Source organism: Triticum urartu, chromosome 5A (assembly GCF_056163025.1).
Source record: "Triticum urartu cultivar PI428250 chromosome 5A, HENAU_Tu73, whole genome shotgun sequence".
NCBI classification, from domain to species: Eukaryota; Viridiplantae; Streptophyta; class Magnoliopsida; order Poales; family Poaceae; genus Triticum; species Triticum urartu.
The window spans coordinates 257,554,966-257,580,761 of NC_141877.1; the positions used below are offsets into that span (position 1 = coordinate 257,554,966).

At 46.7% G+C, this 25,796-nt stretch overlaps 1 protein-coding gene across 1 annotated transcript; it reads left to right on the forward strand.

Annotated features, from left to right (window-relative positions):
• The first annotated feature begins 21,600 nt into the window (after positions 1 to 21,600).
• On the forward strand, positions 21,601 to 23,731 carry LOC147970975 (uncharacterized). The gene is made up of 2 exons (XM_087523759.1): positions 21,601 to 21,899; positions 23,686 to 23,731. The coding sequence occupies exons 1-2, from the start codon at positions 21,601 to 21,603 to the stop codon at positions 23,729 to 23,731; spliced, it is 345 nt and encodes a 114-aa protein (XP_087379885.1).
• The last annotated feature ends 2,065 nt before the right edge of the window (positions 23,732 to 25,796 follow it).

A 25,796-nucleotide genomic window follows, 5' to 3' on the forward strand; every position in this document is an offset into this window, starting at 1 on the left:
GTCGTTTGTTGTAGTAGGGCCTGCCGTAGTGTCGTCCTAGTCTTCGTTTTCATCAGTGTCGCACGATGAAGAAAATGAGCTGGCTACCAGAGAAGGAACCTTGACCTTCTTGAATTTCTTTGGTGGAGGTGCAGACCAGTCAAAATCTTCCTTGAGACCCATTTTCTTCAGATCGTCTTCACCATACAGATGTGACAGAATAGCCTAGGTGCAATCGAAGACTTCATGGAGGTAGTATTGGTTTTTCTTCACTGCATTGTGTGTAGCAGTCATGTTGTGAAGAAATGAACCAAACTGACGCTTAACCCATTTATGATTTCTATCCACCTTCTGGTGAAGACTAAGCAGAAGTTCACGGTCAGTCATCACGCGCGGAGCAGTGGCTTGAGGAGTGGACTTGGGTGCATTGGCAGAGTCATGTGTGGCAGAGTCATCATTGGTGGAATAAGAGGCAGCTTTGCGAAACTGACCATCCAATGGACGAATGCCTTCATCTATAACAGTTGGTGCCTTGCCTTTTCCATCAACTGAGGAATAGGTCTGCTTGAGGACTTCAATCGGGGCCAAGTAGCTGAGATGATTCTGAAAATCAGCTTTGTACTTGAGTGAAGACCTTGTCCTGAGGAATCTCATAATACAAGGTGCATAAGGCTTCAGCTCAAACGGAGACAGTGCAACATTTGCCAGAGTCCTCATGAAGAAATCGTGATAATTGACAGGAATGCCATGAACGATGTTGAATACCAGATTCTTCATGATGCCAACAATTTCCTCATCAGATGAGTCGTGGCCTTTGATAGGACTCATTGTCCTCGTAAGAATACGATAGACAGTTCTGGGCACATAAAGCAATTCCTTCACAAGGAATTTGGTTCTTGGTGCTTGACCTGGCTTCAAAGGTTTCATCAGCACCTGCATGTAGTGATTTGTAAGCTCAGGTTCACTATAGATGCAATGAGCTTCTTCAAGGGGAGGACTGAGTGGTAAGGCATGAAGCAATTCAGATGTTGGTGCAGTATAGTGAGTGTTTTCAGACATCTAGTCCAGCACCCATGAATTCACATCTTCAGAATCTCCTGTGATGTGCAGCGTTGCATAAAATTGAAGAATCAGTTCTTCATTCCAATCGCAGATGTCAGAGCAAAAGTTTAACAGTCCAGCGTCATGAAGAACACTGAGGACTGGTGCGAAGCACGACAGAGATTCCATATCCACGTGAGGAATGTGCTCATGGTAGAAGATTTTCTCTTTGTTGAACATCACTGAGGAATAGAAATTTGCTTGACTAGCAGTCCAGAAACGCCTCTTCCTAATGCGAGAAGAGTTATAGGGGTTGTAGTCTTCGAAGAATACATGCTCGCCGAAGAAATCATTAGCCTTGAACTTTTGCTTGCGTGAGAATGGATCCTTTGGGTTGGGCAGAGGAGTGTCAGTGAGTTGCATCACGACCTCAGGAATCTCAATCTCAGGTTCTTCAGGCTGAGGAATTTCTGGTTCCTCTTCAGTGGCAGTCTGCGTCTTCAGATGTTCAGAAGCAGCAGTTTCTTCAGCGCCCATTTGAACAGTTTGTGCGGGGGACTGAGGAATTTGCTGTAGAGGGGTGAAGAGTGGAGAATTAGGGTGCTGACTTTCCCAAAAGTCATCATTCATCACTGGTGTAGTACACCCAATATCCACATCTTCATCTTCCATTTCTTCAACGCCAGCCTCTTCAGCTGTGAACTAAGGCATGGGTGAGGAGATGACAGGTGTTGAAGGGATCTCATCCACTTCAATTTCTTCATCCAACTGCTCAGACGAAGCAGCAGAAGGAGTTTCTTTATCAGATTCGCTGGGGATCAGATATTCTTCATCAAAAGGAACAAGGTCCTTTGATGGCATGGTTGAGATTGGAACAACATCAATGGGATTAGCAAATGAACTTGTCAAGGGCTTCATTTTCTTCGCGGTTGAAGAATCTGAAGCAGCTGATGCTTTCCTTTTCTTCACTGTTGCACGCTCTGCAGCCTTGGTCTTCTTCACATCTGATGCAGATGGAAGGATTGGAGTTGATGTAGGCGCAGGAGCACCTGAGGAATCTGGTTGATTTTCTCCAGGCACAACTGATGCAGTTGACCTGATTTCTTCATCTTCTACAGGAGCACCACAAGTGGATGCCTTGGCAATTTCTTCAGCGGCTGGAATGCAGTCATCAGCCCTGGAACTCACATTTTCTTCAGCAGCCTGATTGTCATCAGCGGTGCTGGCATTTTCTTCAGTGGGCTGAGCAGATGCTGCAGCCTGAGGAATTTCTTGTTGCAATGGGGCTACAACATGTGAAGTGAACTTTTCAGTCAGTTTAACAAACCTGACTTTGGCTCCTTTCCAATCAGCATAATACGAATCAAATTTATCACTGAGGCTTTTGATTTCAGCCTGGACCTTCACTAGTTCTTCAGTTGTCATGGTGAGAATGTTTTTCTTTCAGAAGTTTCTCTTTTCTGTACTACATTTTCTTAATTTGTCTGGCCTTCTCATACTTCCATTTTTCTTCTTTAATAAAAGCAGTCAAGACATGACTTTGACCAGGAGTTAGCTTGAAATCGGGCATGGGAGTGTTGGGGTCCTTGTGCCAAACATCAATGTACTCGAGGAATAACTTGGAATCCAAAAGCAGTGGCACATTTGTTCCCTTGGCTCTAGCGGCCCTGACTTGCCTATCTCTGATGATTTCTGCAAGTTCATCATCATCAGCTTCGTCTTCATCAGACGGCACTTGGAAGGCGACTTGCTTCTTCTGAGGAATAGGGCGAGGACCGCGTCCAGTAGTTGACTTTGTCTTCAGTAGTGAGGGGCCAACTGAGGAACTTGGAGCAGCAGAGGAACTAGCGGAGGCTCCTGAGGCAATAGATATGCCTGCTGTCCTTTGGCACGAGGCGAGATGCATAGGTGCTGAGGATTTAGTCGGAGTAGCCGAAGACTTTGGCGGAGGAGCTGAGGACTTTGGAGGAACATGAGCAGCATGAGGAATTGGCCGTGAGGGCTTTGAGGATTCTGGCCGTGAGGGCATTGCTGAGGAACTTGGCCTTGAAGGCACTGTTGGTGAAGCACTTGGCTTGCGTGCAGGCTTCTTTGACATAGCCTTCTTTGGCTTGACAGCAGAGGCAGCATCAGCAGCAGAGTCTTCATTGAATTTCCTCACTGCTTCTCTGGCTTGCTTAGCCAACTTGGCTTGGCGCTTGGCCCATTCATCAGGATAGTCCTCACCGCGCTTGAGGCTGGTGGGATCTGCTATTTGGCCAGGTGCCAATGGAGCTCTTGGGCATGGAGGATTGAGTGCGAATTTCTTCATGTACTTTGGAGTTACATACCTGTACTCCCTCCATTCTCTTGCCCATCTCCTTTCTATCCTCTGTATGCGCACCTTGCGCTGATTTTTCTCCTCTTTTCCAAACTTGGCCTCATCAGGAGTGCAGTAATCTTTGTATATGTCCTCAGGGATTTCAAAGGCAGTCATGACCTCAGGCTTCTTTCCTCCTTTCTATGGCCTTTTACCATCAGCCATTTTCTTCGGTTGAGGAATTTGAACAATCGAATTCTCTAAAGAAGTATGCAACTTTTCTTCGAGGAACACTACAAATGAGTTAAGTTGATGAGAACCTAGTGATTCAACAGCTGACATGAGTACCTGTGAACAAAGTATAGGTGCGAGGAATTTGGAGAGGTTATATGCGTTCTCAGAAGGTTTTGTAAAAAGAACAAGTTTGAGGAATTTGACCAGATGAGTCTTGAAGAATTTCACTAAGCGTTCTTTGTCTTAGGTTCCAGAGTTGTATAGATCGAAGATCCACACAATTGAGGAATCTTGAAGACAAAATGATGCTTAGAGAAACAAAACAAGAACAGATGACTTGTGATGAATTTTAGTGAGTGGGGATATGAAGAAAAACACCTTTGAAGATTTTGTAGATAATCATTCGAATCAATGAGGGCAGTAAAAGTAACTTTTAATTACCCTAAGTGAAGAACACGATGAACAGTGAAGTGAAGAGGAGAAGTTCATCTATGTAGATCTTCCACGCCCTAACTCGGCGGAGGAAGACGGCTACGGCAGCGGCGGAGTGAAGATTTCCGCAGTCAGCGCGAGTACGTCGGCGATGAGGTCGAGGCAGTGAAGCTCTTACTCACCGGCGACGATGAAGTAGCGGCGGCGCTAGGGTTTGAGAAGGTCGAGCTGGAGAGAGGTCGAGCAGAGTAAAAGAAGTGAGGAAGGGGAAGAGGGGTATTTATGGCCACGGTGAAAAACTGTTCGCCCGAAGAAATTGGACAAACGTGCCCCTGACCCTTCTCATTCGCATGACATGTGTCACCCACGTGGTGAGAAGTGGAGATCGTGCTAGATCATGGGTGATTGGATAAGTATATCGTGGGATGCGGAATGGTTTGAGCGGCAAAGCCGAAAATTTAGATAAGATAGGTTTTAAATTTCCGTTCGCAATTTCTTCTGCTGACAAGGACATGGTGAAGATTTTGAACGAGTTTCAAATAGAACACACATGAAGAATTTGTGAATAGATTGGGTTGAGTATAGCATAGAGGGGAAGGGTCCGATCACATTCACTTAGTAGAAAAACCAACTTGAAGAATTAGCAATAAGTGAATGCTGTAGAGGACATAAACTCATATATATAGCCAATGAAGAAAAATGACGGAAACAGTGAAGACAATGCAAAGTTGAAGAATATGAACAATTGAGGAATTTCAACTTTTGGTGGTGGCATAACCCACCATATAAGAATGATGATTTCAGACACCGCGTACAATTATCGTAGGGTTCTGAGAATCAAATTCTTCGTTAGTTTCTTCACACTAAGAGTGTTATTCTTCATTGATTGAAGAAAAACGTTTCTTCATGTGTTGCACATCTAAGTCATCAATTTTGCATAAGTGTTAGGATGAGTGTCCTTTTCAAAGAACATTCGAAGATTCTAGGATATTTAGCTCACACTGCAACTTGCTAAATCTCTTCTCATCCAAGGGCTTTGTGAAGATATCGGATAGCTGTTCTTCTGTCTTCACATGCTCAATAGAAATGTCGCCCTTCAATACATGATCATGAAGAACATGATGACGAATCTGAATGTGCTTTGTCTTCGAGTGCTGAACTGGGTTGTGAGCAATCTGGATGGCACTTTCATTGTCACAGAAGAGAGGCACATTCTTCATGTTGATGCTGTAGTCCTTGAGAGTTTGCTTCATCCATAGCAATTGAGCACAACAAGAACCAGCGGCAATGTACTCAGCTTCAGCAGTAGATAGTGATACACAGTTCTGTTTCTTCGAGGACCAACAGACCAAAGATCGTCCAATGAAATGACATGTACCAGATGTTGACTTGCGGTCCACACGATCACCAGCATAGTCAGAGTTAGAATATCCAATGAGATCAAAAGCCGAGCCCTTGGGGTACCATAATCCAAGTGTTGGTGTGTGAGCTAGATATCGAAGAATATGCTTCACAGCCTTATGGTGTGATTCCTTCGGTGTAGCTTGAAATCGGGTACACAAGCAAACACTACGCATTATGTCTGGCCTAGATGCACATAGGTACAATAAAGAGCCAATCATGGAGCGGTATACCTTATGATCGAAGTCGACACCATTTTCATCAGTGCACAGATGGCCATTTGTGGGCATAGGAATTTTGACGCCTTTGCAATCTTGCATGCCGAATTTCCTCAGTACATCCTTGAGGTATTTCTCCTGAGATATGAATATGCCATTGCGTTGTTGACGAATTTGAAGACCTAAGAAGAATTTCAACTCTCCCATCATAGACATTTGATATTCTTCACTCATCATATAGGCAAATTCATCACTATAACGTTGGTCAGTACAGCCAAAGATAATATCATCAACATATATTTGGCACACAAACAATTCACCATCATAAGATTTAGTGAAAAGCGTTGGATCGAGTGAATCGGGTGTGAAGCCTTTCTTCATGAAGAATTCCTTCAAGGTATCATACCACGCCCGTGGCGCCTGCTTGAGGCCATAGAGGGCCTTGTTGAGTCTGAAGACTTTGTCAGGATTCTTTGGATCTTAAAAACCTGGGGGTTGAGTAACATATACTTCTTCCTCAAGCTTACCATTGAGGAATGCACTTTTCACATCCATTTGATATAGAGTGATATCATGATGGTTAGCATAAGCAAGTAATATGCGAATAGCCTCAAGTCTAGCAACAGGTGCAAAAGTTTCATCGAAATCAATTCGTTCAACCTGTGTGTAGCCTTGAGCTACGAGCCGTGCCTTATTCCTCACCACAAGGCCATTTTCATCTTGCTTGTTGTGGTAGATCCACTTTGTGCCAATGATATTGTGCTTGCGAGGATCTGGACGTTTGACCAGTTCCCAGACATTGTTGAGCTCGAACTGATGTAGTTCTTCTTGCATGGCCTGAATCCACTCAGGCTCCAGAAATGCTTCATCTACCTTAGTGGGCTCTTTGTCACACCCTGCATTTTGTAACATGTCATTTGCATTAATAAAGCATGAAAATTTGGACCAACAAAAACTTTTGCATTATTTGGCTTTTATTTTGGAGTTGGATTTCTCTGTGTGGTTTTTCAAGTGCTCTTTAAAGTCAACTACTCCACCTTCCGTACTTCATCTCCTTGCCCCAAACTTCTGCCCAATGATCATGCCATGTGTATAGTGAAATATAGTATTTTCCTACAAAAATAATTTGGCCAAATAGTATTTTCAAATATTAGTTTTCCAAAAAACCCTGAATTGAGGTTTGCACTACAAGTACTTGATTTGGGGTATGAAAATATTTCAAAAAGTATATTTGAAACCTATTAGATAAAGGATTCCCATAAACCACAAAGATATAATTTTAAAAGTTACTTTCCCATTTTATTTAAAAGCTTTTTCTTAAGGCCAAAAACGGTCTTTAATAGGGAAAAATTATTTTATTGTCTTAAAAATATGTGAAAAAAATCAGGGAAACTCAGTGGACATATATTTTCCATATATGTGAGTTTCAACACATGGTCATGATCAAAATATTGGACAAAACCTCCCAAAACAATTTCTGCCCATTTCAAGGATTTGAAATATTTCTATAGGAAATATTTTCAGAAAAATCCAGGGAAAATCCAGCAAGTCACAAATGCATATTGTGATCACCTTGCAAAGCCTCATGTGAATTGAAGTCATTTTGGTTCACCAAAATGCCCCAAAACTCTCTCTGACCAGAATCAAATTTGAACCACTTTGTACTACCAACTTTCTCTCGTTGACCCTAAATTTTGTGAGCATGTTCACATGACCAATGAGGCCACTACACCAAGTGGTTCATCAAGGGGAAGTGATTTTCTCAACTAGATCTACACAAGTTCATTTCTGCTAATTTCTAGGGTTTACAAAAGTTGCATTGGCAACTTTGCCCAAATAAGATTCAAATTGGTGGAAGGCCCTAATTACATGTGCCATTTCACCTTGTGGAGTCTCATTCCAAATGGAGTTCATTTGCTTACCCAAATTTGCATCAAACACCTTCTGGTCATTGCAAAAAGTCACTGGTTTCACCCCCCCTACACTAATCTCCCTGACTCCACATTTTTACCACAACTGAACCTGATCACCAGAAACCTCCAATAGCTCCCCCTCTTCCAAAACTCAATGATTGAAGGGTAAAATACCCCCATTTACCTCCCTGGACAGCCCCTCTCTCCCTCTTCTTCTACCTCTCTCCTCTCCTACTGGCCACCCAGGGCATCCAAGGCCATCTCCTACTTCTTTACTCCTCACTAGAGCTACCAGACATGCTTGGCCGTGCCCACTTTGCCAAAAAATGGCATGGCAGCCATTTGCACGCTCTGGAGCACGCTACAGTGCGCTCCCGCACTGTAGCCGCCCCCTTCCAACCGCCTCCGGCCACCTCGGGCCTCCCCAGCGCGCCCGACGATGCGCCTCGACATCTGCGACATGCCACACCTCTGTCCCCCTCCTCCTTCTCCCTCCTCTCATGTAACGCCCTCGATGCGGCTATAGCTCCCACGTGTCGAGGCACGACTTAGAGACATAACCGCATTGAAAGCATATGTCGCAAGTTAGGCAATCTTCACAACATCCCATGTAATATAGATAATAAAAGGGGAGATACATAGTTGGCTTACACTCGCCACGTCAATCAAAGGTACATAAATAGCATTACAACATTTAAACACTCACGGCCCGACTACGGCGCCAAAATAAAAGACAAGCCCAACATGAGACACGGGCCCGATCACCCCATGGGCACCACTACTGATCATCAGGGAAAGACATGTAGTATCGGCATGAGTCCTCGTCGAACTCCCACTTGAGCTCAAGCGCGTCATCTGGTAGGGAATCATCAGGCCCACCCTCGCGATCAAGACTATTTAAGCTTAAATAGGTAAGGCAAGGCAATTATGTGGAGCTGCAGCAAGCGACTAGCATATAAGGTGGCTATCCTGTTCGCAAAAGAGAGCGAGAAGAGGAGGCAAAGCGCGTTCGAGTAACTAGAGGGCATCCTGCGACAAGCATTACTCCAACACCGTGTTCACTTCCCGGATTCCGCTGAGAAGAGACCATCACGGTAACTCACACTGTTGATTCATTTTAATTAAGTTTAAGGTTCAAGTTATCTACAACCGGACATTAACAAATTCCCATCTGCCCATAACCGCGGGCACGGCTTTCGAAAGTTCAAATCCCTGCAGGGGAGTCCCAACTTAGCCCATGACAAGCTCTCACGGTCAACGAAGGAATAGACCTCCTCCCGAGACGTTCCGATCAGACTCGGTATCTCGGTTCTTCAAGACACTTCGACAAGTTAAAACAAATCCAGCAACACCGCCTGAATGTGCCGACAAATCCCGATAGGAGCTGCACATATCTCCTTCTCAGGGCACACTCAGATCAACACTATGTACAACTAAAACCAACCCTCGAGTTGCCCCGAGGTGGCGCTGCAAGTGGCTCTGTTTGGACCAACACTTAGAGGAGCACTGGCCGGGGGGGGGGGGGGGGGTTTAAAATAAGATGACCCTCGGGCTCCGGAAACCCAAGGGAAAAGAGGATAGGTGGCAAATGGTAAAACCAAGGTTGGGCATTGCGGGAAAAGCTTTAATCAAGGCGAACTATCAAGGGGTTCCCATTATAATCCAACCGCGTAAGGAACGCAAAATCCGGGAACATAACACCGATATGACGGAAAACTAGGGCGACAAGAGTGGAACAAAACACTAGGAGAGAGGCCGAGCCTTCCACCCTTTGCCAAGTATATATATGCATTAAGATAACATGGCAATATAATGATATCCCAACAAGTAAATAATGTTCCAGCAAGGAACGGTCTCCAATCTTCACCTGCAGCTAACAACGCTATAAGAGGGGCTGAGCAAACCGGTAACATAGCCAATCATCGGTTTGCTAGGACATGGTGGGTTAGAGGTTTGACATGACAATTTGGGAGGCATGATAAGCAAGTGGTAGGCATCGTAGCATAGGCATAGCAAAAGAGTGAGCATCTAGCAAAGCAAAGATAGTAGTGATTTCGAGGGTATGATCATCTTGCCTGCAAAGTTGTCAGAGTTGACTGGATCCTCGAAAGCAAACTCAACGGGCTCCTTGTTAGCGAACTCGTCTCCCGGCTCTACCCAAACAAGACAAACAAGCAACAAGGACACAATCAACCACGTGCAAAGTTCAAACAATATGATGCAAGGATGGTATGCTATGCGGGATGCGATATGGGATGCATATGCAAGATTTGACAAGGAATAAATGAACCTGGACTCAACATGGAAATCCAAGTGTGTCACTGGAAAGGTGAGATGAAATTGCTTGAAAACGATATAAAGAACACCGGAATCGGAGTTACGGTTTGGAAATGGCAAGCAATTCAAATATGACCACGTTCTGAGATTTACAGCAAGTAGCCATCTAAATGCAACAAGATGAACATGCTACAGCACCCAAACATGGCATCAAAATACATGGCAGGGATCCATTCATTATTCTTAACAAAAGACTAGCACTGATCTACGGCCAATTCATCCACTAAAAGATTCAAACAAGCATGGCAAAAATGCATTTGGTAAACAGATTTCAGACTCAGTGAAATTAACACTTGTCTGGAATTTTAGATCAGATAGCACTCTTTGGAGCATGAAAACTATATGCTACAGGACCAGAACATGGCAAAGTAAAGAATGGCATGGAGATACTCAAAGAGCTTAACAAATGTCCCTAAGTGACCTTGAGCGAAAAGGGATCAGAAAATACATTTGCAAGCATGTGAACATGGCAAAAACATAATCAGATCACAGACTTAGTGAAAACTGGAGCATGCTGAAACAGATATCAAGTTGGCATGTTTACGAGCTCGATGCACTCACTACAGAGCAAGTCATGACAATCTAAGAATACACCCATCCAGAATACACATTATACAAGCTAGACATGGCAAGAACAATAACATAGCATGCACGGATCAACTACAACATCCTCGGCAAAATCGCTAACAAGTAGACAATCTGCTCAGATTCACGAAATGGCAAAAGTAGAGCTCGATTGACTCAAGCTAGGGTGCTCCATAATTGCAAACAAAGACACGGATGGATAGAGCACCACAAGATCAACAAAACATCCTTACTGATCATCCTCAAAAGAATCACGGATCACTAGGAAACAACATGAACATATGACATAATGAGATAAACAGGTCAAGGACTTAAGTGGAAATGCTAAGTCCCTGAAATCAGCATTAACGAATGCTCCACTTTGCAAGCTTGTGCTAGTCACCACAGACATCACAAAAATACATGGGTTGCACCTCTGGATAGATGGCAAAACATATAACAAAACTCATGAAGAGCTCAGGGGCATATCGTGCACACATTAATCATGGCAAAAATGACAAATATCTAATTGGAGCAGCAGATCTGACAATTATCTCAAACAGCATTTTTCTAACAGCATTTAGGGCATCAGGATGAACTCAAATGAAAATGATGCAATGAGATGAAATGATGTGCTCTCTGAGACAAACATTTTGATATGCTATATGCCTAAAACGGAGCTACGGGTGCAAAGTTACGATGCGATGAACATAGCCAAAATATTAGAGTTTCGGGCAAAAAGTCAACCGATCCAGATCCAAATCCAGATCCGAGTGTACTGTAGCAGCGGCGCGGACTTTGAGGTTCGTCGGCCGGAGTTCGTCGGGGGGGGGGGCGCCGGAGTCGAGGGAGAGGGGCGGCCGGGGTACGACGGTGACGAGGAGGACCTGGGCGGCGGCGGAGCTCCGGTGGGTGAGCTCGCCGGCGATGGCGACGACGTGCGGCGGTGCTTGGCGGGCTGACGAGGAGGCGCCGGGCTGTGGCGGGGCGGCGACTACCGGGCGGCGGAGGCGGAGGCGGCCGGCGCTGCCCGCGGTGGCGCGGGGCGAGGCACGGGCCTCGGGCGGCGCGCGATGGATGTAGGCGCGGGCAGCGGCTCCCTGGGCCGCGGGGGCCCCGAGCGGGCTCGGCGGGCCGTGGCGGTGGGAGAGCGGCGCGGGACAGGTGGCGGCCTCCTACTGGGCTAGGGCGGCGGCGGCGAAATGTCCGGCCGGCAGCGGACGTGTCCGGCGCGGCGCGGTGGAAGAGGAGCTAGGTTAGGGGAAGAAGATCCGGGAATTGAAATGGGGGGTTCTTTATATAGGCATAGGAGGAGCTAGGAGTGTCCAAATGAGGTGCGGTTTTCGGCCACGCGATCGTGATCGAACGCTCTAGATGATGGAGAGGGTTTTGGTGGGTTTTGGGCCAAAATGGAGGGGTGTTGGGCTGCAACACACACGAGGCCTTTTCGGTCCCTCGGTTAACAGTTGGAGCATCAAACGAAGTCCAAATGGTACGAAACTTGACAGGCGGTCTACCGTTAGTAAACCAAGGCCGCTTGGCAAGTCTCAGTCCAATCCGGAAATTTTTAATCCCCACACACGAAAGAAAGGTAGAAATGACCACCGGAGGAGAACGGAGCGCCGGAATGCAAAACGGACAACGGGGAAAATGCTCGAATGCATGAGATGAACACGTATGCAAATGCAATGCACATGATGACATGATATGAGATGCATGACAACGATAACAACACACGGAGATAGAAACCCGAACCCGAGAAAATAAAATAACTTAACGCCGGAAACGGCAAGAGTTGGAGTAAATATTGGGTAAATTACATCCGGGGTGTTACATCTCGCCCCAGCCCGCACGCGCACCGGCCGCCCGAGCGCACCAGTGAGCGCACTCACACGCGCGGTGCCCTGGCCCCCCTGCTTTCCCTCTCTTCTCTCCCCCACCCTAGACCAACCCCACAAACGCCTCAGACATGCCCCGACGAGCCCCCGTGACCCGCTTTGACCGCAACAGGCTCGTCGGCGCACGGGTCCTCGGTGGACCATCGCCCGCCTATTCAAGGGCCTCCTCGAGCCCTCCTCTCCTCACCACTCGCTCTCTCACTCCCCTAATCACCCCCTGCACCCCAGTTCCTTTCCAGAGCCTCCCGAGCTCGAGATCGAGCTCGAGCTCTGCCGCTTTGGCTCGCCGGAGTTCGCGAGGTACAGGCCGTCCCCGACCCCCTTTCCTCTCAATGTGGAACCCCTGCAGCTCTCTGATCCTTTCCCCCTTGTTTCCCCTCTCTGTAGCTGCCGGAAACAGCCGGAACCGCCACCGCTAAAGCCCCTCCGCCGCGTGACCTCGTCGTCGGCGAACCAGGCCACCCCGGCGACCGGTTCCACCTCCACCCGAACGGCGACGCCACGCTGAGTCCGTCCCTGCCCTTGTCCAAGCTCGCCGTGCCCTGCATCGTCGCCGGTAAGCCTCGCCGCCGTCGGACGAGGCTTGACAACGACCCTGACAAGGGGCCCTGCCCGTCAGCCTCTCTGTCCTCTCCCTCTCCCACACCCTCTCTCACTAACGCCGGGCCCCGCCCGTCAGGTTTAAAAATTTGGCGCGCACGCGCGTCGGCTCGGTTGGGCCGCGTCGCTGGCTGGGCTGCTGCCCTGCGGCTGTTCTGGCCCAGCAGGCATAGTGCCCATTCCCCTTTTTATTTTTTGTCAAACCTGTAAAAATTCCTCAGTATTAAATATTCATCCAAATTCAATAATTCCAACTCCTAAATCCTTGTAATAATCCCACCTATTTATTGGTGCAGTTTTCACTCTTATCAAACCAACTTTTCTTCACTGTTCAAATTCAAATTTGAATTTGAGCATTTATGCCTGTCATTTAAAATTCCTAGCACCGTTTCCATGACTCCAAATCCAAAACTAGGAATTTTCCCCTTCTTAGTTTTCACCCTAGTATTTAACAAAAATGAGTTGACATTTTTCTGAGCACTTTAGTTTTTCTGTTTTATTATTGCCTTATTTTCTCGTTATTATTTTGCGACGATAGATTGCATTGTTGACGAAAGAGTTGGACCAGAAGACTTTGAAGACCTAGAAGACTTTGTTTAGCCAGGCAAGTAGCCCTTTGACCATGTCTATGAAACCCTTTTTATGCATGTCATATAGCACTTTATTAGTGTTGCATCAGAACCATGATGAGATGGTAACCACTTTGATGGGTTGCCTCTATTACTTCCTCATTGATACTTGCATTGTGCATGACCCTACCTCCTTATGAGGGTTATGCCGGTGGGAGTAGATAGGATGCTAAAGTAGTGCTATGCAAAAAGGGATGGGAATATGCATGGTGATGGAGACAAAGTATTTTCAAAATACTTTTCGAAAACCCCCATCGGCTGCCACTTATGCCCGGGGAGATGATGAGTTGGGTAACCACTTGATGACGAAGTGGTGTACCGAGGCAAGTGTGTGTGTTGTTTTTCAAACGGATTGGTTTAAGTTGCGACCGTTATTCCAACCTTACATGCGCAACCACTCTACCCTTGTATGGGAAAGGTCATTATTAATTACCTAGGCCGATACTAGCTTGGAGCCCGCATTACTAGTGACGGGAGAGTTGTTGGTGCGCTCTCTCGGGACGGGGTCGTGCCAGGTAGGGCGGCCATGACGGTTTCCACAGGGCATCAGATACACCGTTGTGTCCCCTCTCGGATGTTACGATCTCGAGTGAGTCTCGTATGATGTACATCGTGATGATATGGAACAACGAGTGGACTCCATGTTTGTGTCGTCTAGGGAAAGATAGTGATCGGGTGCTTACCCCGGGTACTTGAGGTACCGCGGGTCGTGGATGACACGGAAGTTCCCCGGATCTTGTGGGTAAAGTGTGCAACCTCTGCAGAGTGTAAAACTATTCGAATAGCCGTGTCCACGGTCAAGAACAGTTGGGTAACCGCTCTTGGGCTACGTCCACTTGTTTACAAACCAGTGTGTGTGGGAAGTACTTCTTGCGTCAAGTCAAAGGACTTGACATGAATGAGTTGGGTTGGAGCCCACTCCCTTTATGTTGATATCTGTAACCAACCCCTATGGTTACTTGAATTCATGCGATGCATGGTTTACCAGTTATTAAACATGTCATATCACAACAAAAATTAGCTTTCTGCAAAAATTGACCTATGTCATGCATTGTTGTATCTTGAGCCAAAACATGGGTTGCTTGCGAGTACATTCAAAGTACTCATTGGCTTGCCACTGGTTATTTAATTGGCCAGGCATGGAAGAACCGGAGTTCGAAGAAGAGTTCTTTGGAGACGAACATGCGAACTAGGATGTTTCCCAGTCAGAATGCCTGTAGGGTTAAGGCAGATGGCATGGGTTCTACTTATCGACGAAAGATTTCCGCTGCTGAAGTTTATTCGATATTCAGCCCTCGTGGCTTTATCTATGTAAGACTTGACCATAATGGTCATGATTTGTGTAAGACGATATGTATGGATGTAAGACTCTTGTTATTCAGCTTCTGTGTGTTCAGTGAGCATTGATCTCTGGGATCACTATACGCGTGCATTCGGTGATCACGACTTATGAGTCGGGGTCCCCACACTCTGTGATAGAGACAAAAGCATAGTGCCCACAAAAGTTAGATAAATGTGAAGCTTTTGAGCTTGTGAGAGGACCTGTCGCTTTGATGTCATTGATGATCTTTTCAACTTGCACTTCTTTTGCAATGTGAGGATGAGCTGGTTGTCGTTGAAGAGTTTGATCAGCATTCTCTTCAGCACCATTTTCTTCAGTATTTTCTTCAGGTGCATTAGCTCGACGTTCTTCATGTTCTTGAATGAATTCTTAAGCTGATTCTTCAGTAGGAATGACATCCTCAGTAGCCTTGAACTTGATAGTTTCCTCAGGTGATGGTTCATCTATCACATTAGGTAGGTGCTCTCTTTGCGAGCCATTAGTTTCATCGAACCGCACATCTACAGTTTTGACAACCTTGTGAAGAACATTGTTGAAGACTCTGTAGGTGTGCGAGTCCTTTCCGTAACCAAGCATAAAACCTTCATGTGCTTTTGGTGCAAATTTTGAGTTGTGATGAGGATCTCTAATCTAACATTTAGCACCAAAGACTTTGAAATAACTTACATTGGGGTTTCTTATCAGTGAGGAGTTCATAGGCAGTCTTCTTGAAGAATTTGTGAAGATATACTCTGTTGATGATGTGGCACACAGTGTCAATTGCCTCAATCCAGAACCGACGAGGCGTTTTGTATTCATCAAGCATAGTGCGAGCCATCTCAGCAAGAGTCCTATTCCTGCGATCCACGACGCCATTCTACTAAGAAGTGTAAGGAGCAGATAACTCATGAGTAATACCAAGTTCATCAAGATAGTCATCGAGACTAGAATTCTTGAACTCAGTGCCATTGTCACTTCTGATGTGCTTTATCTTCACACCAATGTTGGTTGAAGCCCTCGAGGAAAATCGTTTGAAGACTTCTTGCACTTCATGTTTGTAAGTAACAATGTGTACCCATGTGTATCGAGAGTAATCATTAACAATAACAAAGCCATATTGAGATGCATCATTTGAAACAACAGATTAATGATTAGGACCGAAAAGATCCATGTGAAGCAGTTCAAATGGACGAGTAGTGGTCATGATAGTCTTTGCTGGATGCTTGGCCTTTGTCATCTTCCTAGCTTCACAGGCTCCGCATAGGTGATCCTTGAGGAATTTGACATTCTCAATGCCAATGACATGCTTCTTCTTCGCAAGAGTGTGCAAATTCCTCATGCCTGCATGACCAAGTCGTCGATGCCAGAGCCAGCCTTCTGAAGCTTTTGCAAGTAGACACACGGCTGGTTGTGGTCCTGTAGAGAAATCAACAATATACAGGTCTCCTCTCCTAAATCCTTTGAAGACTTTGGAATTGTCAGCTTCCATAACCACAACACAACGGTACTTGCCAAAGACAACAACCATATCAAGATCACAAAGCATTGAGACAGACATAAGGTCGTATTCTAAGGACTCAACAAGAATGACTTTGTCCATGTGTCGATCCTTTGTGATCGCAACCTTACCTAGACCCAATACCTGACTTTTGCCTTTATCAGCAAAGACGATATGGTTCAGATGTGACGGAGATAATGGAGCATCCATCAATAGATTCTTGTCACCAGTCATGTGATTTGTACATCCACTCAGTGGCTTTGGGTTGATCATCCTGCAGACGAATTAGTCCAGCTTACAAACTCATATACTTCATAAGTGAAGAATATGACATCAATTCATCAGATCAATTTCATCAAGCAAAAGAACAGATAAAACAGTATGAGGACGTGAGAAATGAAAGTTCGTTTTTTCATGATTAGCCTGCATCCTATCAGGCACACTCAGGTCTCCAGCAAATTCTTTAGACGATTACGTACGTCTGGAGACCTAAACCTACATAAGATATTAGTTCCTTTTCTTCACCACCCACATCTGAAGGGGTGACAAAAAGTTCATCATTCTGCGAGCTCAATACGAGAAGGATGGCATAGAAGCCAGTCCATTTCGTTTCACATAAGAGGGGTTAGAGTAAGCATAAGAGTAAGCAGAGAAATTCTTCGAGGACTTATGGACATAATGATTTGAAGAATAATGCACATATCCATAATATTTAGATCTTCCCTGCGAAACAGACAGGTTAGCACGATGATGTTCATATGAGGACTTTGATCCTTTTGAGGAATATGATCCATGTGAGGAGTTTGGTCCGTATGAGGACTTGGATCCATATGAGGAATTTGATATGGGGTTCCTATTCTTCACAGGTGGCGTCATGATGACATTCACCTGAAGATTTTCAAGGCATCTTTTGGGAACCCAGATTTTCTTCATAGGAGGACCGTTCCTGCAGTTAGTGCCAACATATCTAGCAAATACTTCACCATTCTGATTTTTGAACAATTTATAGTTGGAGTCAAATGACTCATCATCAGAATGAGGAGATTCACATGCAAATCCAGATAAGTTAGATGGATCAACTGGAGGTCCCTTTGCAGCAACCCATGTAGTTTTGGGGTACTGCTCAAGCTTCCAATATGTACCATCAGCATTGAGTTTCCTCTCAAAAGCGATACCCTTTTTCCTAGGGTTCCTGTTGAGGATCTGCTTTTTAAGCACATCACAAAGAGTCTGATGCCCTTTGAGGCTTTTGTACATGCCTGTCATGTACAATTCCTTCAGCCCTGCATCATTAGTGATACTAGCAATGTCCTCAGATGAGGAATTAGAGATAGCTGAGGCATGTGAAGAATTTGATACATTAGCAGCATTTGAACATTCAGGTGAAGAATTAGCAGATTCACGTTCAATGCACTTCAAGCATGAAGGAACAAATTCTTCTTGAGAAGCGCTGATTTGTTGAGCAAGTAATGAATCGCGCTCCTTCTGAAGATCTTCATAACTCACTCTTAGCTTCTCAAGATCTTGCTTTCTTTGAAGAAATTCATAAGAAATCTTCTCATGATCGGATAAGAGAGTGTTATGATGACTTTGAAGATTGTCAAACCTAGTCTGAAATCTCTGAAGATTTTCAGTCAAGGCTTTAGTGTGATCCATTTATTCACCGAACATATCATCACTTTTGTCTAGCATGTTTTGAACCTTTTCTAAAGCCCTTTGTTGTTTTACAACAATCTTAGCAAGTTTAGAATAGCTGGGCTTAAGGTTTTCATCAGATTCATTCTCACATGATTCAGATGAGGTATATTTGAGTACCTTGGCACCCTCTGCCATGAAGCAATAGGTGGGAGCATAGTCATCATCCCCTTCATCAGCCTTGTTGGTGAGGTCATTTTCTTCGGCGTTGAAGATAGACTTGCTGACGAATGCAGTAGCGAGAGCTAGGCTCGCCACTCCGGATTCAGACTCCTCTGATGACTCATCTTCCTCATTTTCTTCAGATTCAGCCTCAGAGTCCATTTCCTTGCCAATGAATGCCCTAGTTTTCTTGGAGCTGCTCTTCTTGTGATATGAAGGCTTTGAGGATTTTGATGATGAAGATTTTGTGGATTTCTTCTTTTTCTCCGCATCATCAGAACTGTAACACTTGTATTTCTTCTTCTTTGATTCCTTTTCCCATTGAGGATAATCTTGAAAGTAATGTCCAGGTTTCTTGCATTTGTGACAGAGCCTCCTCTTGCAGTCACTGGATGAGGAATCATTGCTCCTTGAGGGTCTTCCAAAGCGACCACGTCTTGAGAACCTTTGGAACTTCTTCACGAGCAAAGCTAGATCATGGCTTAGTTCTTCAGGATGACCAAGGCTGCTACCAGAGTCTTCATCTTCAGAATCAGATACTGCCTTGGCCTTCAGTGCGCGTGATCTGCTATAGCTCGAACCATAGAGATCTCTTTTTTCAGCAAGTTGGAACTCATGAGTATTTAGCCTCTCGAGAATATCAGCGGGATCAAGTGACTTGTAATCAGCACGTTCTTGTATCATCAATGCCAGAGTGTCAAATGAGGAATCAAGCGATCTCAGCAATTTCTTCACCACCTCATGATCGGTGATGTCAGTGGCACCAAGTGCTTGAAGCTCATTTGAGATGTCAGTGAGGCGATCGAAGTTTTGTTGAACATTTTCATTGTCGAGTCTTTTGAAGCGGTTGAAGAGATTGCGAAGAACATCAACTCGAGAGTCACACTGTGTTGAGACTCCTTCATTCACTTTGGACAACCTATCCCAGATAAGCTTCGATGTCTCCAAAGCACTTACTCTGCCATACTGTCCTTTGCTCAGATGGCCACATATGATATTCTTTGCTTGGGAGTCGAGTTGCTTGAATCTCTTCACATCAGCAGCATTCAGAGAAGCTGTGACTGAGGGAACACCATTTTCCACAACATACCAGAGATCATTATCAATTGCCTCAAGATGCATTCGCATCTTATTCTTCCAGTAGGGGTAGTCCGTCCCATCGAAGGTAGGACACCCAGCAGAGACCTTGATCATACCTGCGGTCGACATAACTAAAAATCCAGGCGGTTAAACCAAAATCACACAGAACAAGGGAGTACCTTGCTCTGATACCAATTGAAAGTGTGTTATATCAACTAGAGGGGGGTGAATAGGCGATTTTTATGAAATTCTTCACTAAGGAATTTGCCGGTGAGGAAATTCCTTAATGAAGAACTACTAGCAACGGAATAAGTACTCAAAAGTGAACATAGCAGAACACAAGCGTAGTCATCATGATGAAATGAAGACAGACACAGAGTACAGGAAACGTAAGCACGGGATAACACAGGATGAAGACAAATAGACTGAAGAAATTGAACTGAGGAAATTGAGAAAGTCTTCAGTTAAAGTCTTCAAACACAGATATGAACAAGTACACAACATAGTTATGATGAAATGAAAGAGTTGAGGAAATGGAACCAGTAAGCTTGGTGAAGACAATGATTTCGCAGACCTGTTCCAACTGCTGTCTCAGTTGTACGTCTGGTTGGAGCGGGTGAGTATTTAAACTCGAGGACACACAGTCCCGGACACCCAGTCCTGAGCACGCAGCTCAGGACACCAAGTCCTCACCGTATTCTCCTTGAACTAAGGTCACATAGACGTCGTCCAATCACTCGTGGTAAGTCTTCAGGTGACTTCTGAACCTTCACAAACTTGGTCACTCGGCGATCCACAATTCCTCTTGGATGCTCTAGACCATGACGCCTAACCATCTGGAAGAAGCACAGTCTTCAAAGGTAACAAGCGTCGGATCCACGCAGGATCAATCTCTTCAGTGATGCTCAATCACTTGGGGTTTGTAGGTGTTTGGGTTTGGGTTTTGGTTTTTCCTCACTTGATGATTTTCACTCAAAGTCCTCGGAGGATGGGTTGCTCTCAAATGACAAGTGTCAGTTTCTCTCGGAGTAGCCAACCAGCTAGTGGTTGTAGGGGGAGGCTATTTATAGCCTAGGGAGCAGCCCAACATGATAAGACATAAATGCCCTTCAATGATATGACCGTTAGGTGGATAGATATTTTGGGACAGCTGGCGCATAGCACAGCAACGGTCGGAATTTTGAGTAGCAAAATCCTCAGGGCTATCATGTTCCTCACTGTGAAGGTAATCCGCACTGGGGAATTCCTAACTCCTCAGTCAGAACAAATTCCTCAGAGACCAGAAGAACTTCGTCTCTGTCACTGAAGAAATTGACTGAACTGTATGAGATTTCCAATGGCTTCACTCGAAGGGATTGGTAGGTGTAGGATTTTGAGTTGAGCATCACATGGAAATTTTTCCTTAGTATTTCCTCGACTCCCTTTAACAGTACGGTGTTTCTTATGACTCAAGAAAGAGAAAATGAAACTACAAAAACAAAAGTCTTCACGCTTCATGTTCCTCGAATGAATACCAAGTATTCACGGTCACACCAATTTCTTCACTTTCAAAGTCTTCAGAAAGTCTTTAGAGATTCAAAGTCTTTAGTCGAAGAACTTCATTTTTAGGGGTCGACTTTCTTTGGAAATATCAAACTCCTCATAGACTTATAGACCTGTGTACACTCACAAACACATTAGTCCCTTAAAACCTATAAGTCTTCAATACACCAAAATCACCAAGGGGCACTAGATGCACTTACACTCCCAGGGGCAACCGCCCGTTCTGCGTCTTCCACAAAGAACACAACCACCACACCAATGACTGCTAGGATCTCAAGCCACTTCGTGACGGGCGCCTCGGCCGCCGCCCCGAGAGTGGCGACCGTGGCTACAATCATGGAGGAGGCCGCAGCGGAGGCCACTGGGACAACCACAACTCTCGTCAGGACTGGTGCGACCAGCCTCACGAGAACCACTGGCGTGATAAGCCTCGCGATGCCAATGGCGTGACAAGCCTCGTGAGGCCCGTCCTCAGGGCAATGCTGGCCTCCATCTGTTGCCGCCACCGCCAAGGAGAAATGACGACAACCAATAGGATGATGTGGCTGGGGGCTTCCAGAAACCCCATGCCATCGCCTACATCCTCGGTGGTGCCTAGGCCCCTAACTCAAACCACGTATTCAAGCGGTTCTCTCGTGAGGTGAACGCGGCCCTCCCGAAGCTTGAGGCTGCGTGTCCCCTCAGGTGGTCGCAATACGCCATTACCTTTGACTCCAAGGACCACCTCAAGTGTTTGGCCGCCGTAGGCCCGCTGCCGATGCTCTGCACGCCCGCCATTAGCAACGTCCTTGTCACCAAGACTCTCATCAATGGTGGCGTTGAGCTCAATGTTCTCTCTGTTGAGACATTTGAGACGCTTCAGCTGCCCTATGATCAGCTCATGCCCACCATGCTGTTTTCTGGGTTGACCGACGGTTCCACCGCCGCCCTGGGGCAGGTGTGCCTCCCAGTCACCTTTGGCAAGCGTGACAAATACCACATCGAGCTCATCGACTTTGATGTGGCCCACATCAGCCTCTCATACAACGCCATCCTGGGGTACCTTGCCATTGCCAGGTTCATGGCGGTTGCCATCATGGCTACGATTTCCTTAGGATGCCAGGATGCATGATAACCCACAATTATAGGGGATCGTTTGTAGCCTTTTTAGATAAATAAGAGTGTTGAACCCAACGAGGAGCTAAAGGTAGAACAAATATCCCCTCAAGTTCTATCGACCACCGATACAACTCTACACACGCTTGACATTTGATTTACCAAGAACAAGAATAAAACCAGAAGTACCTTGTAGGGGTGGATAGGTTTGCAAGATAATAAATAACTTGGAAATAAAAATTAGGTTCTGTTTTAATAAAGTACAATTTCATAAAGCCAGTGTGGAAGAGTGGTGATAGGATTTGCGGAATTGTCTCTAGGCAATCAATAACTAGACCAGTAATCATTCTTGCAATTTTAGATGAAGGAGAGGCATGAGCTAACATACTTTCCTTACTTGGATCATATGCACTTATGATTGGAACTCTAGCAAGCATCCACAACTACCAAAGATCATTAAGGTAAAATCCAACCATAGCATTAAGTATGAAGTCCTCTTTACTCCAATGCGCCATAACCACCAAACTTGGGTCTGTGCTTCTATCACTCACGCCACCCACCATAAGAGAACCATGAACATATTGCAACACCCTACAGCAGGGACCCCTCATGTTAGCGCGAGACAAAGGGCATCGTAGGACAGCACCATAATGAAATATACACTCATACCAACCAAGATCATGATGAACCCATAGGACAAAATAGATCTACTGAAACATCATAGGATGGCAATATAGTATTGGATATTAATACGAAGCATAAAGAAACATGTTCAAGTAGAGGTTACAGTGGGTTGCAGGAGAGTGGACCGCTGAATATAGATTGGGAAGGAGACAGAGTCTTTGGAGTAGATCGCCGTCATGATGATTGCCCCTGCAGTGCTCCGGCGCCACCGAGAGAGAGGGTGTCAGTACAACAAACCCTGGGTTTGTTGCCCAGACTGTGCACATGCCTAAGAACAAGATTGCAGCACCCAAGTTCAGACAAAGCACAAGAGATCAGTTCTTTGAATGATCAAAGTGCAGATCAAGAAGACCAAGATGAGCCAGAGAAACAAGATATCACTAAGGGAAAAACCTCCCTTGCCAGGCAGGTGAGCCTGGCGAGGACGAGGATTGCCCTGAATACAAGCGACCAGACCACCCCGGAAGGCTTGCCGGGAACAGCAAGGGCGGACTGCCCCGACAAAGCTCCACTGCTCCAATTCATAGCGACGCAAATCATCGATCAATGTGGTGTCAAGCCCCTAAGTGACTAAGTGGCTGCTTACTGCCAGATGGCAGCCACTTTCTATGGAAAACACCTCTAGATGACACCCATCCTGAGATGTGTCTAGCAAGCAGGCGCGAAGCTGGCAAAACAGCCCGGCAAGGCTTGCCGAGCACACTATGATGTGACACTGAGCAGCGCATTTAATGCGCTTTATCCGCCTACAGAGTTAGGTATGATAGCACTATCTAATCATTGTGTAGAAGACTGATTTGCCACTGTGGTGACCCCTTTATCTATAAATGGAGGCCCATGGCAACCGTAGAGAGGATTCGGACCCTCGCACATTCATACGCGCGTAGCCACTCTTGCCCCGAGGCACCCCTGTCGGGCAAGAGCGCCACGTTTTCCGCCATTATCCACCATCAATCCACCAAAGTAGGAGTAGGGTTTTACACATCACGGCGGCCCGAACCTGGGTAAAACTGCCCGTGTGATCTCTGTCATGCTGTGTTACGCTTCTCTGCTCTTTGTGCAGCGTGTCCATCCCCCCGCCGAACCAGAAGGGGATCATGGCCCCATAGGTGGTCGTGGTTTCCCACGACATCTTTGACGCGCCAGGTAGGGGAGTTCACTTGCGCGAACCTGAGGAGTGTATGTAGCGCGTCATCTTCATCGCCACTTTTGTCATCGACGGCTCCATCAACAATGATGCCCAAGAAGAAGCCCAGTGTCGCAACTCACCCGTCCACCTCGAAGGCCCCACCGCCCGCGACCGCCGTCACCGTGGGGAATGCGGGGACACATGAGGATGTGGACGCTGTAGGGGATGTGGTCAACGCAGGCGGCATTGTCACCACCTCCCCCGTGGCCGAAGCAGGAACGGGAGGCACCGGAGAGGGAGAGCACCAACAACATCTCGGCAGCCACGCTCTGCGAGGTACGGGTAGAGAGATTATTCCTTTTGTCCCTCCCCGCCCAACCGAGGGGCACGACCATGTTGGTAGCTTTCGCCCTGAAGCGAATCAGAATCCTCTGGCCATCCCCACCGTGGGCACGGTCGCAGGACATGCACCACCCCTAGAGCAAATTGGCCCAACCAATGCTCCGGACGGGGTCATTGGTGCGCACGCGCCACTACCTCGTCACCACGCCATCCAAGTGACTGGCTCCGGACGGCGGGAGCCCGGTCCAGCCACTGCCGGCACCATTGGGAGCTGGGCGACAGTGCATTTCTACAGCATCCTCACCTATGCCAAGTACCGCTTCGGAGGCCATGGCGCTGGCCTAGTTGCTGCTAAGATTTCTACCGGCAGCAAATCAGATGGATGAGTGGAGAGCCACCATTCAGAGCCTGATTGGCTTTGCCGGTGCTGGAGGCTCACAGCGAGCTGGCCCGTCACGACCTCCCCAGATGATGATGGCAGCCCACGTTGTTGGCCATGCTAAAGGGTGCAATTCCCGCCGTGGCAACCAACATGAGGGCTGCGTGACCAAGAGCTTGTCAAGGCCGACGGCGAGCCACCGAGGACAGGTAGAGGGAGGGCGCGCGCGTCACCATCACGAGACGCCGCAACAACTACCACCAGTCAGATGGGCGCAATGGCCCCAATGTCGACTAGCATGCGCTCGGCGGAGGCAGGTACCCACCCTTCGAGGTTGGGTGCCCTGCCTTCACCCGTCAGGTGCGACAAGTCCGCTGGTTGTCCGCTCGCACGTTCAAGCCAGAGATACAAGAGAAGTATGATGAGAGACTGAACCCGGCAGAGGTCTTGAGGATCTACATCATCGCTGTTAAAGCTGCCAGGGGAAGGGATGAGAAGGTTTTTGCCAACGACTTCCCTTTGGCACTCAAGCCAAACGTGAGGTCTTGGCTGATGCATCTGCCAGAGAACTACATCTCGACCTGGGCTGACCTGTGCCATGAGTTCTTTGGCTCCTTCATGGGAGGCCATCAAGAACCAGGGCGGCCCAGCGATTTGCAGCTTCTCTCGTAGAAGGAAGGAGAGACTCTACGGAAGTACATGTAGAGGTTTAGCCAAGTCCACAGAAATATACCAGACATCAACCCAATAGTTGTGATAGTTCTATTCCAATCCAACATGCGCAACCGTTGGATACTTTCCAAGATGAAGGTTCATGTCGCGGGATTTCCACAGCCACCTATGGGACCAGGAGCCCCCTTGCTGTTTCGGCAGGGGGACATCGTGTTGCGCAAAGAGCAGACCAGCGCACGACAGCATAGTAGAGAGCACACGAGCAATTTACCCAGGTTCGGGCCGCCGTGAGGCGTAAAATCCTACTCCTGCTTTGGTGGATTGATGGTGGAATGGAGGTGGTGAAGCATAGTACACTTGCCCGGCAGGGGTTGCCTTGGGGCGGTAGCGACTACGCGCGCATGTGCGTGTGGGTTTGTCAGCTTTCCAACCCTTCCTACGGGTGCCATGGGCCTCCTTTTATAGATTAAGGGGTCACCACAATTGCAAAGTAGTCATTATCCACTGATATGATAGAGAACAGTGCTATCATACCTAACTCTGCGGGCTGACAGGGTCCATTAAATGCACCACTTAGTGTCACATCACTGGTTGCCCGACAAGGCTTGCCGGGCTATCTTGCTAGCTCCGCGCCTGTTCCCTCGACACACCG

Coding starts and splice junctions, on each gene's coding strand:
- LOC147970975 (XM_087523759.1), top strand. CDS start 21,601: ATGCTCTGCACGCCCGCCATTAGCAACGTCCTTGTCACCAAGACTCTC. Junction 21,900..23,685: donor GGGTACCTTGCCATTGCCAG/GTTCATGGCGGT, acceptor CTCTTTGTGCAG/CGTGTCCATCCCCCCGCCGA.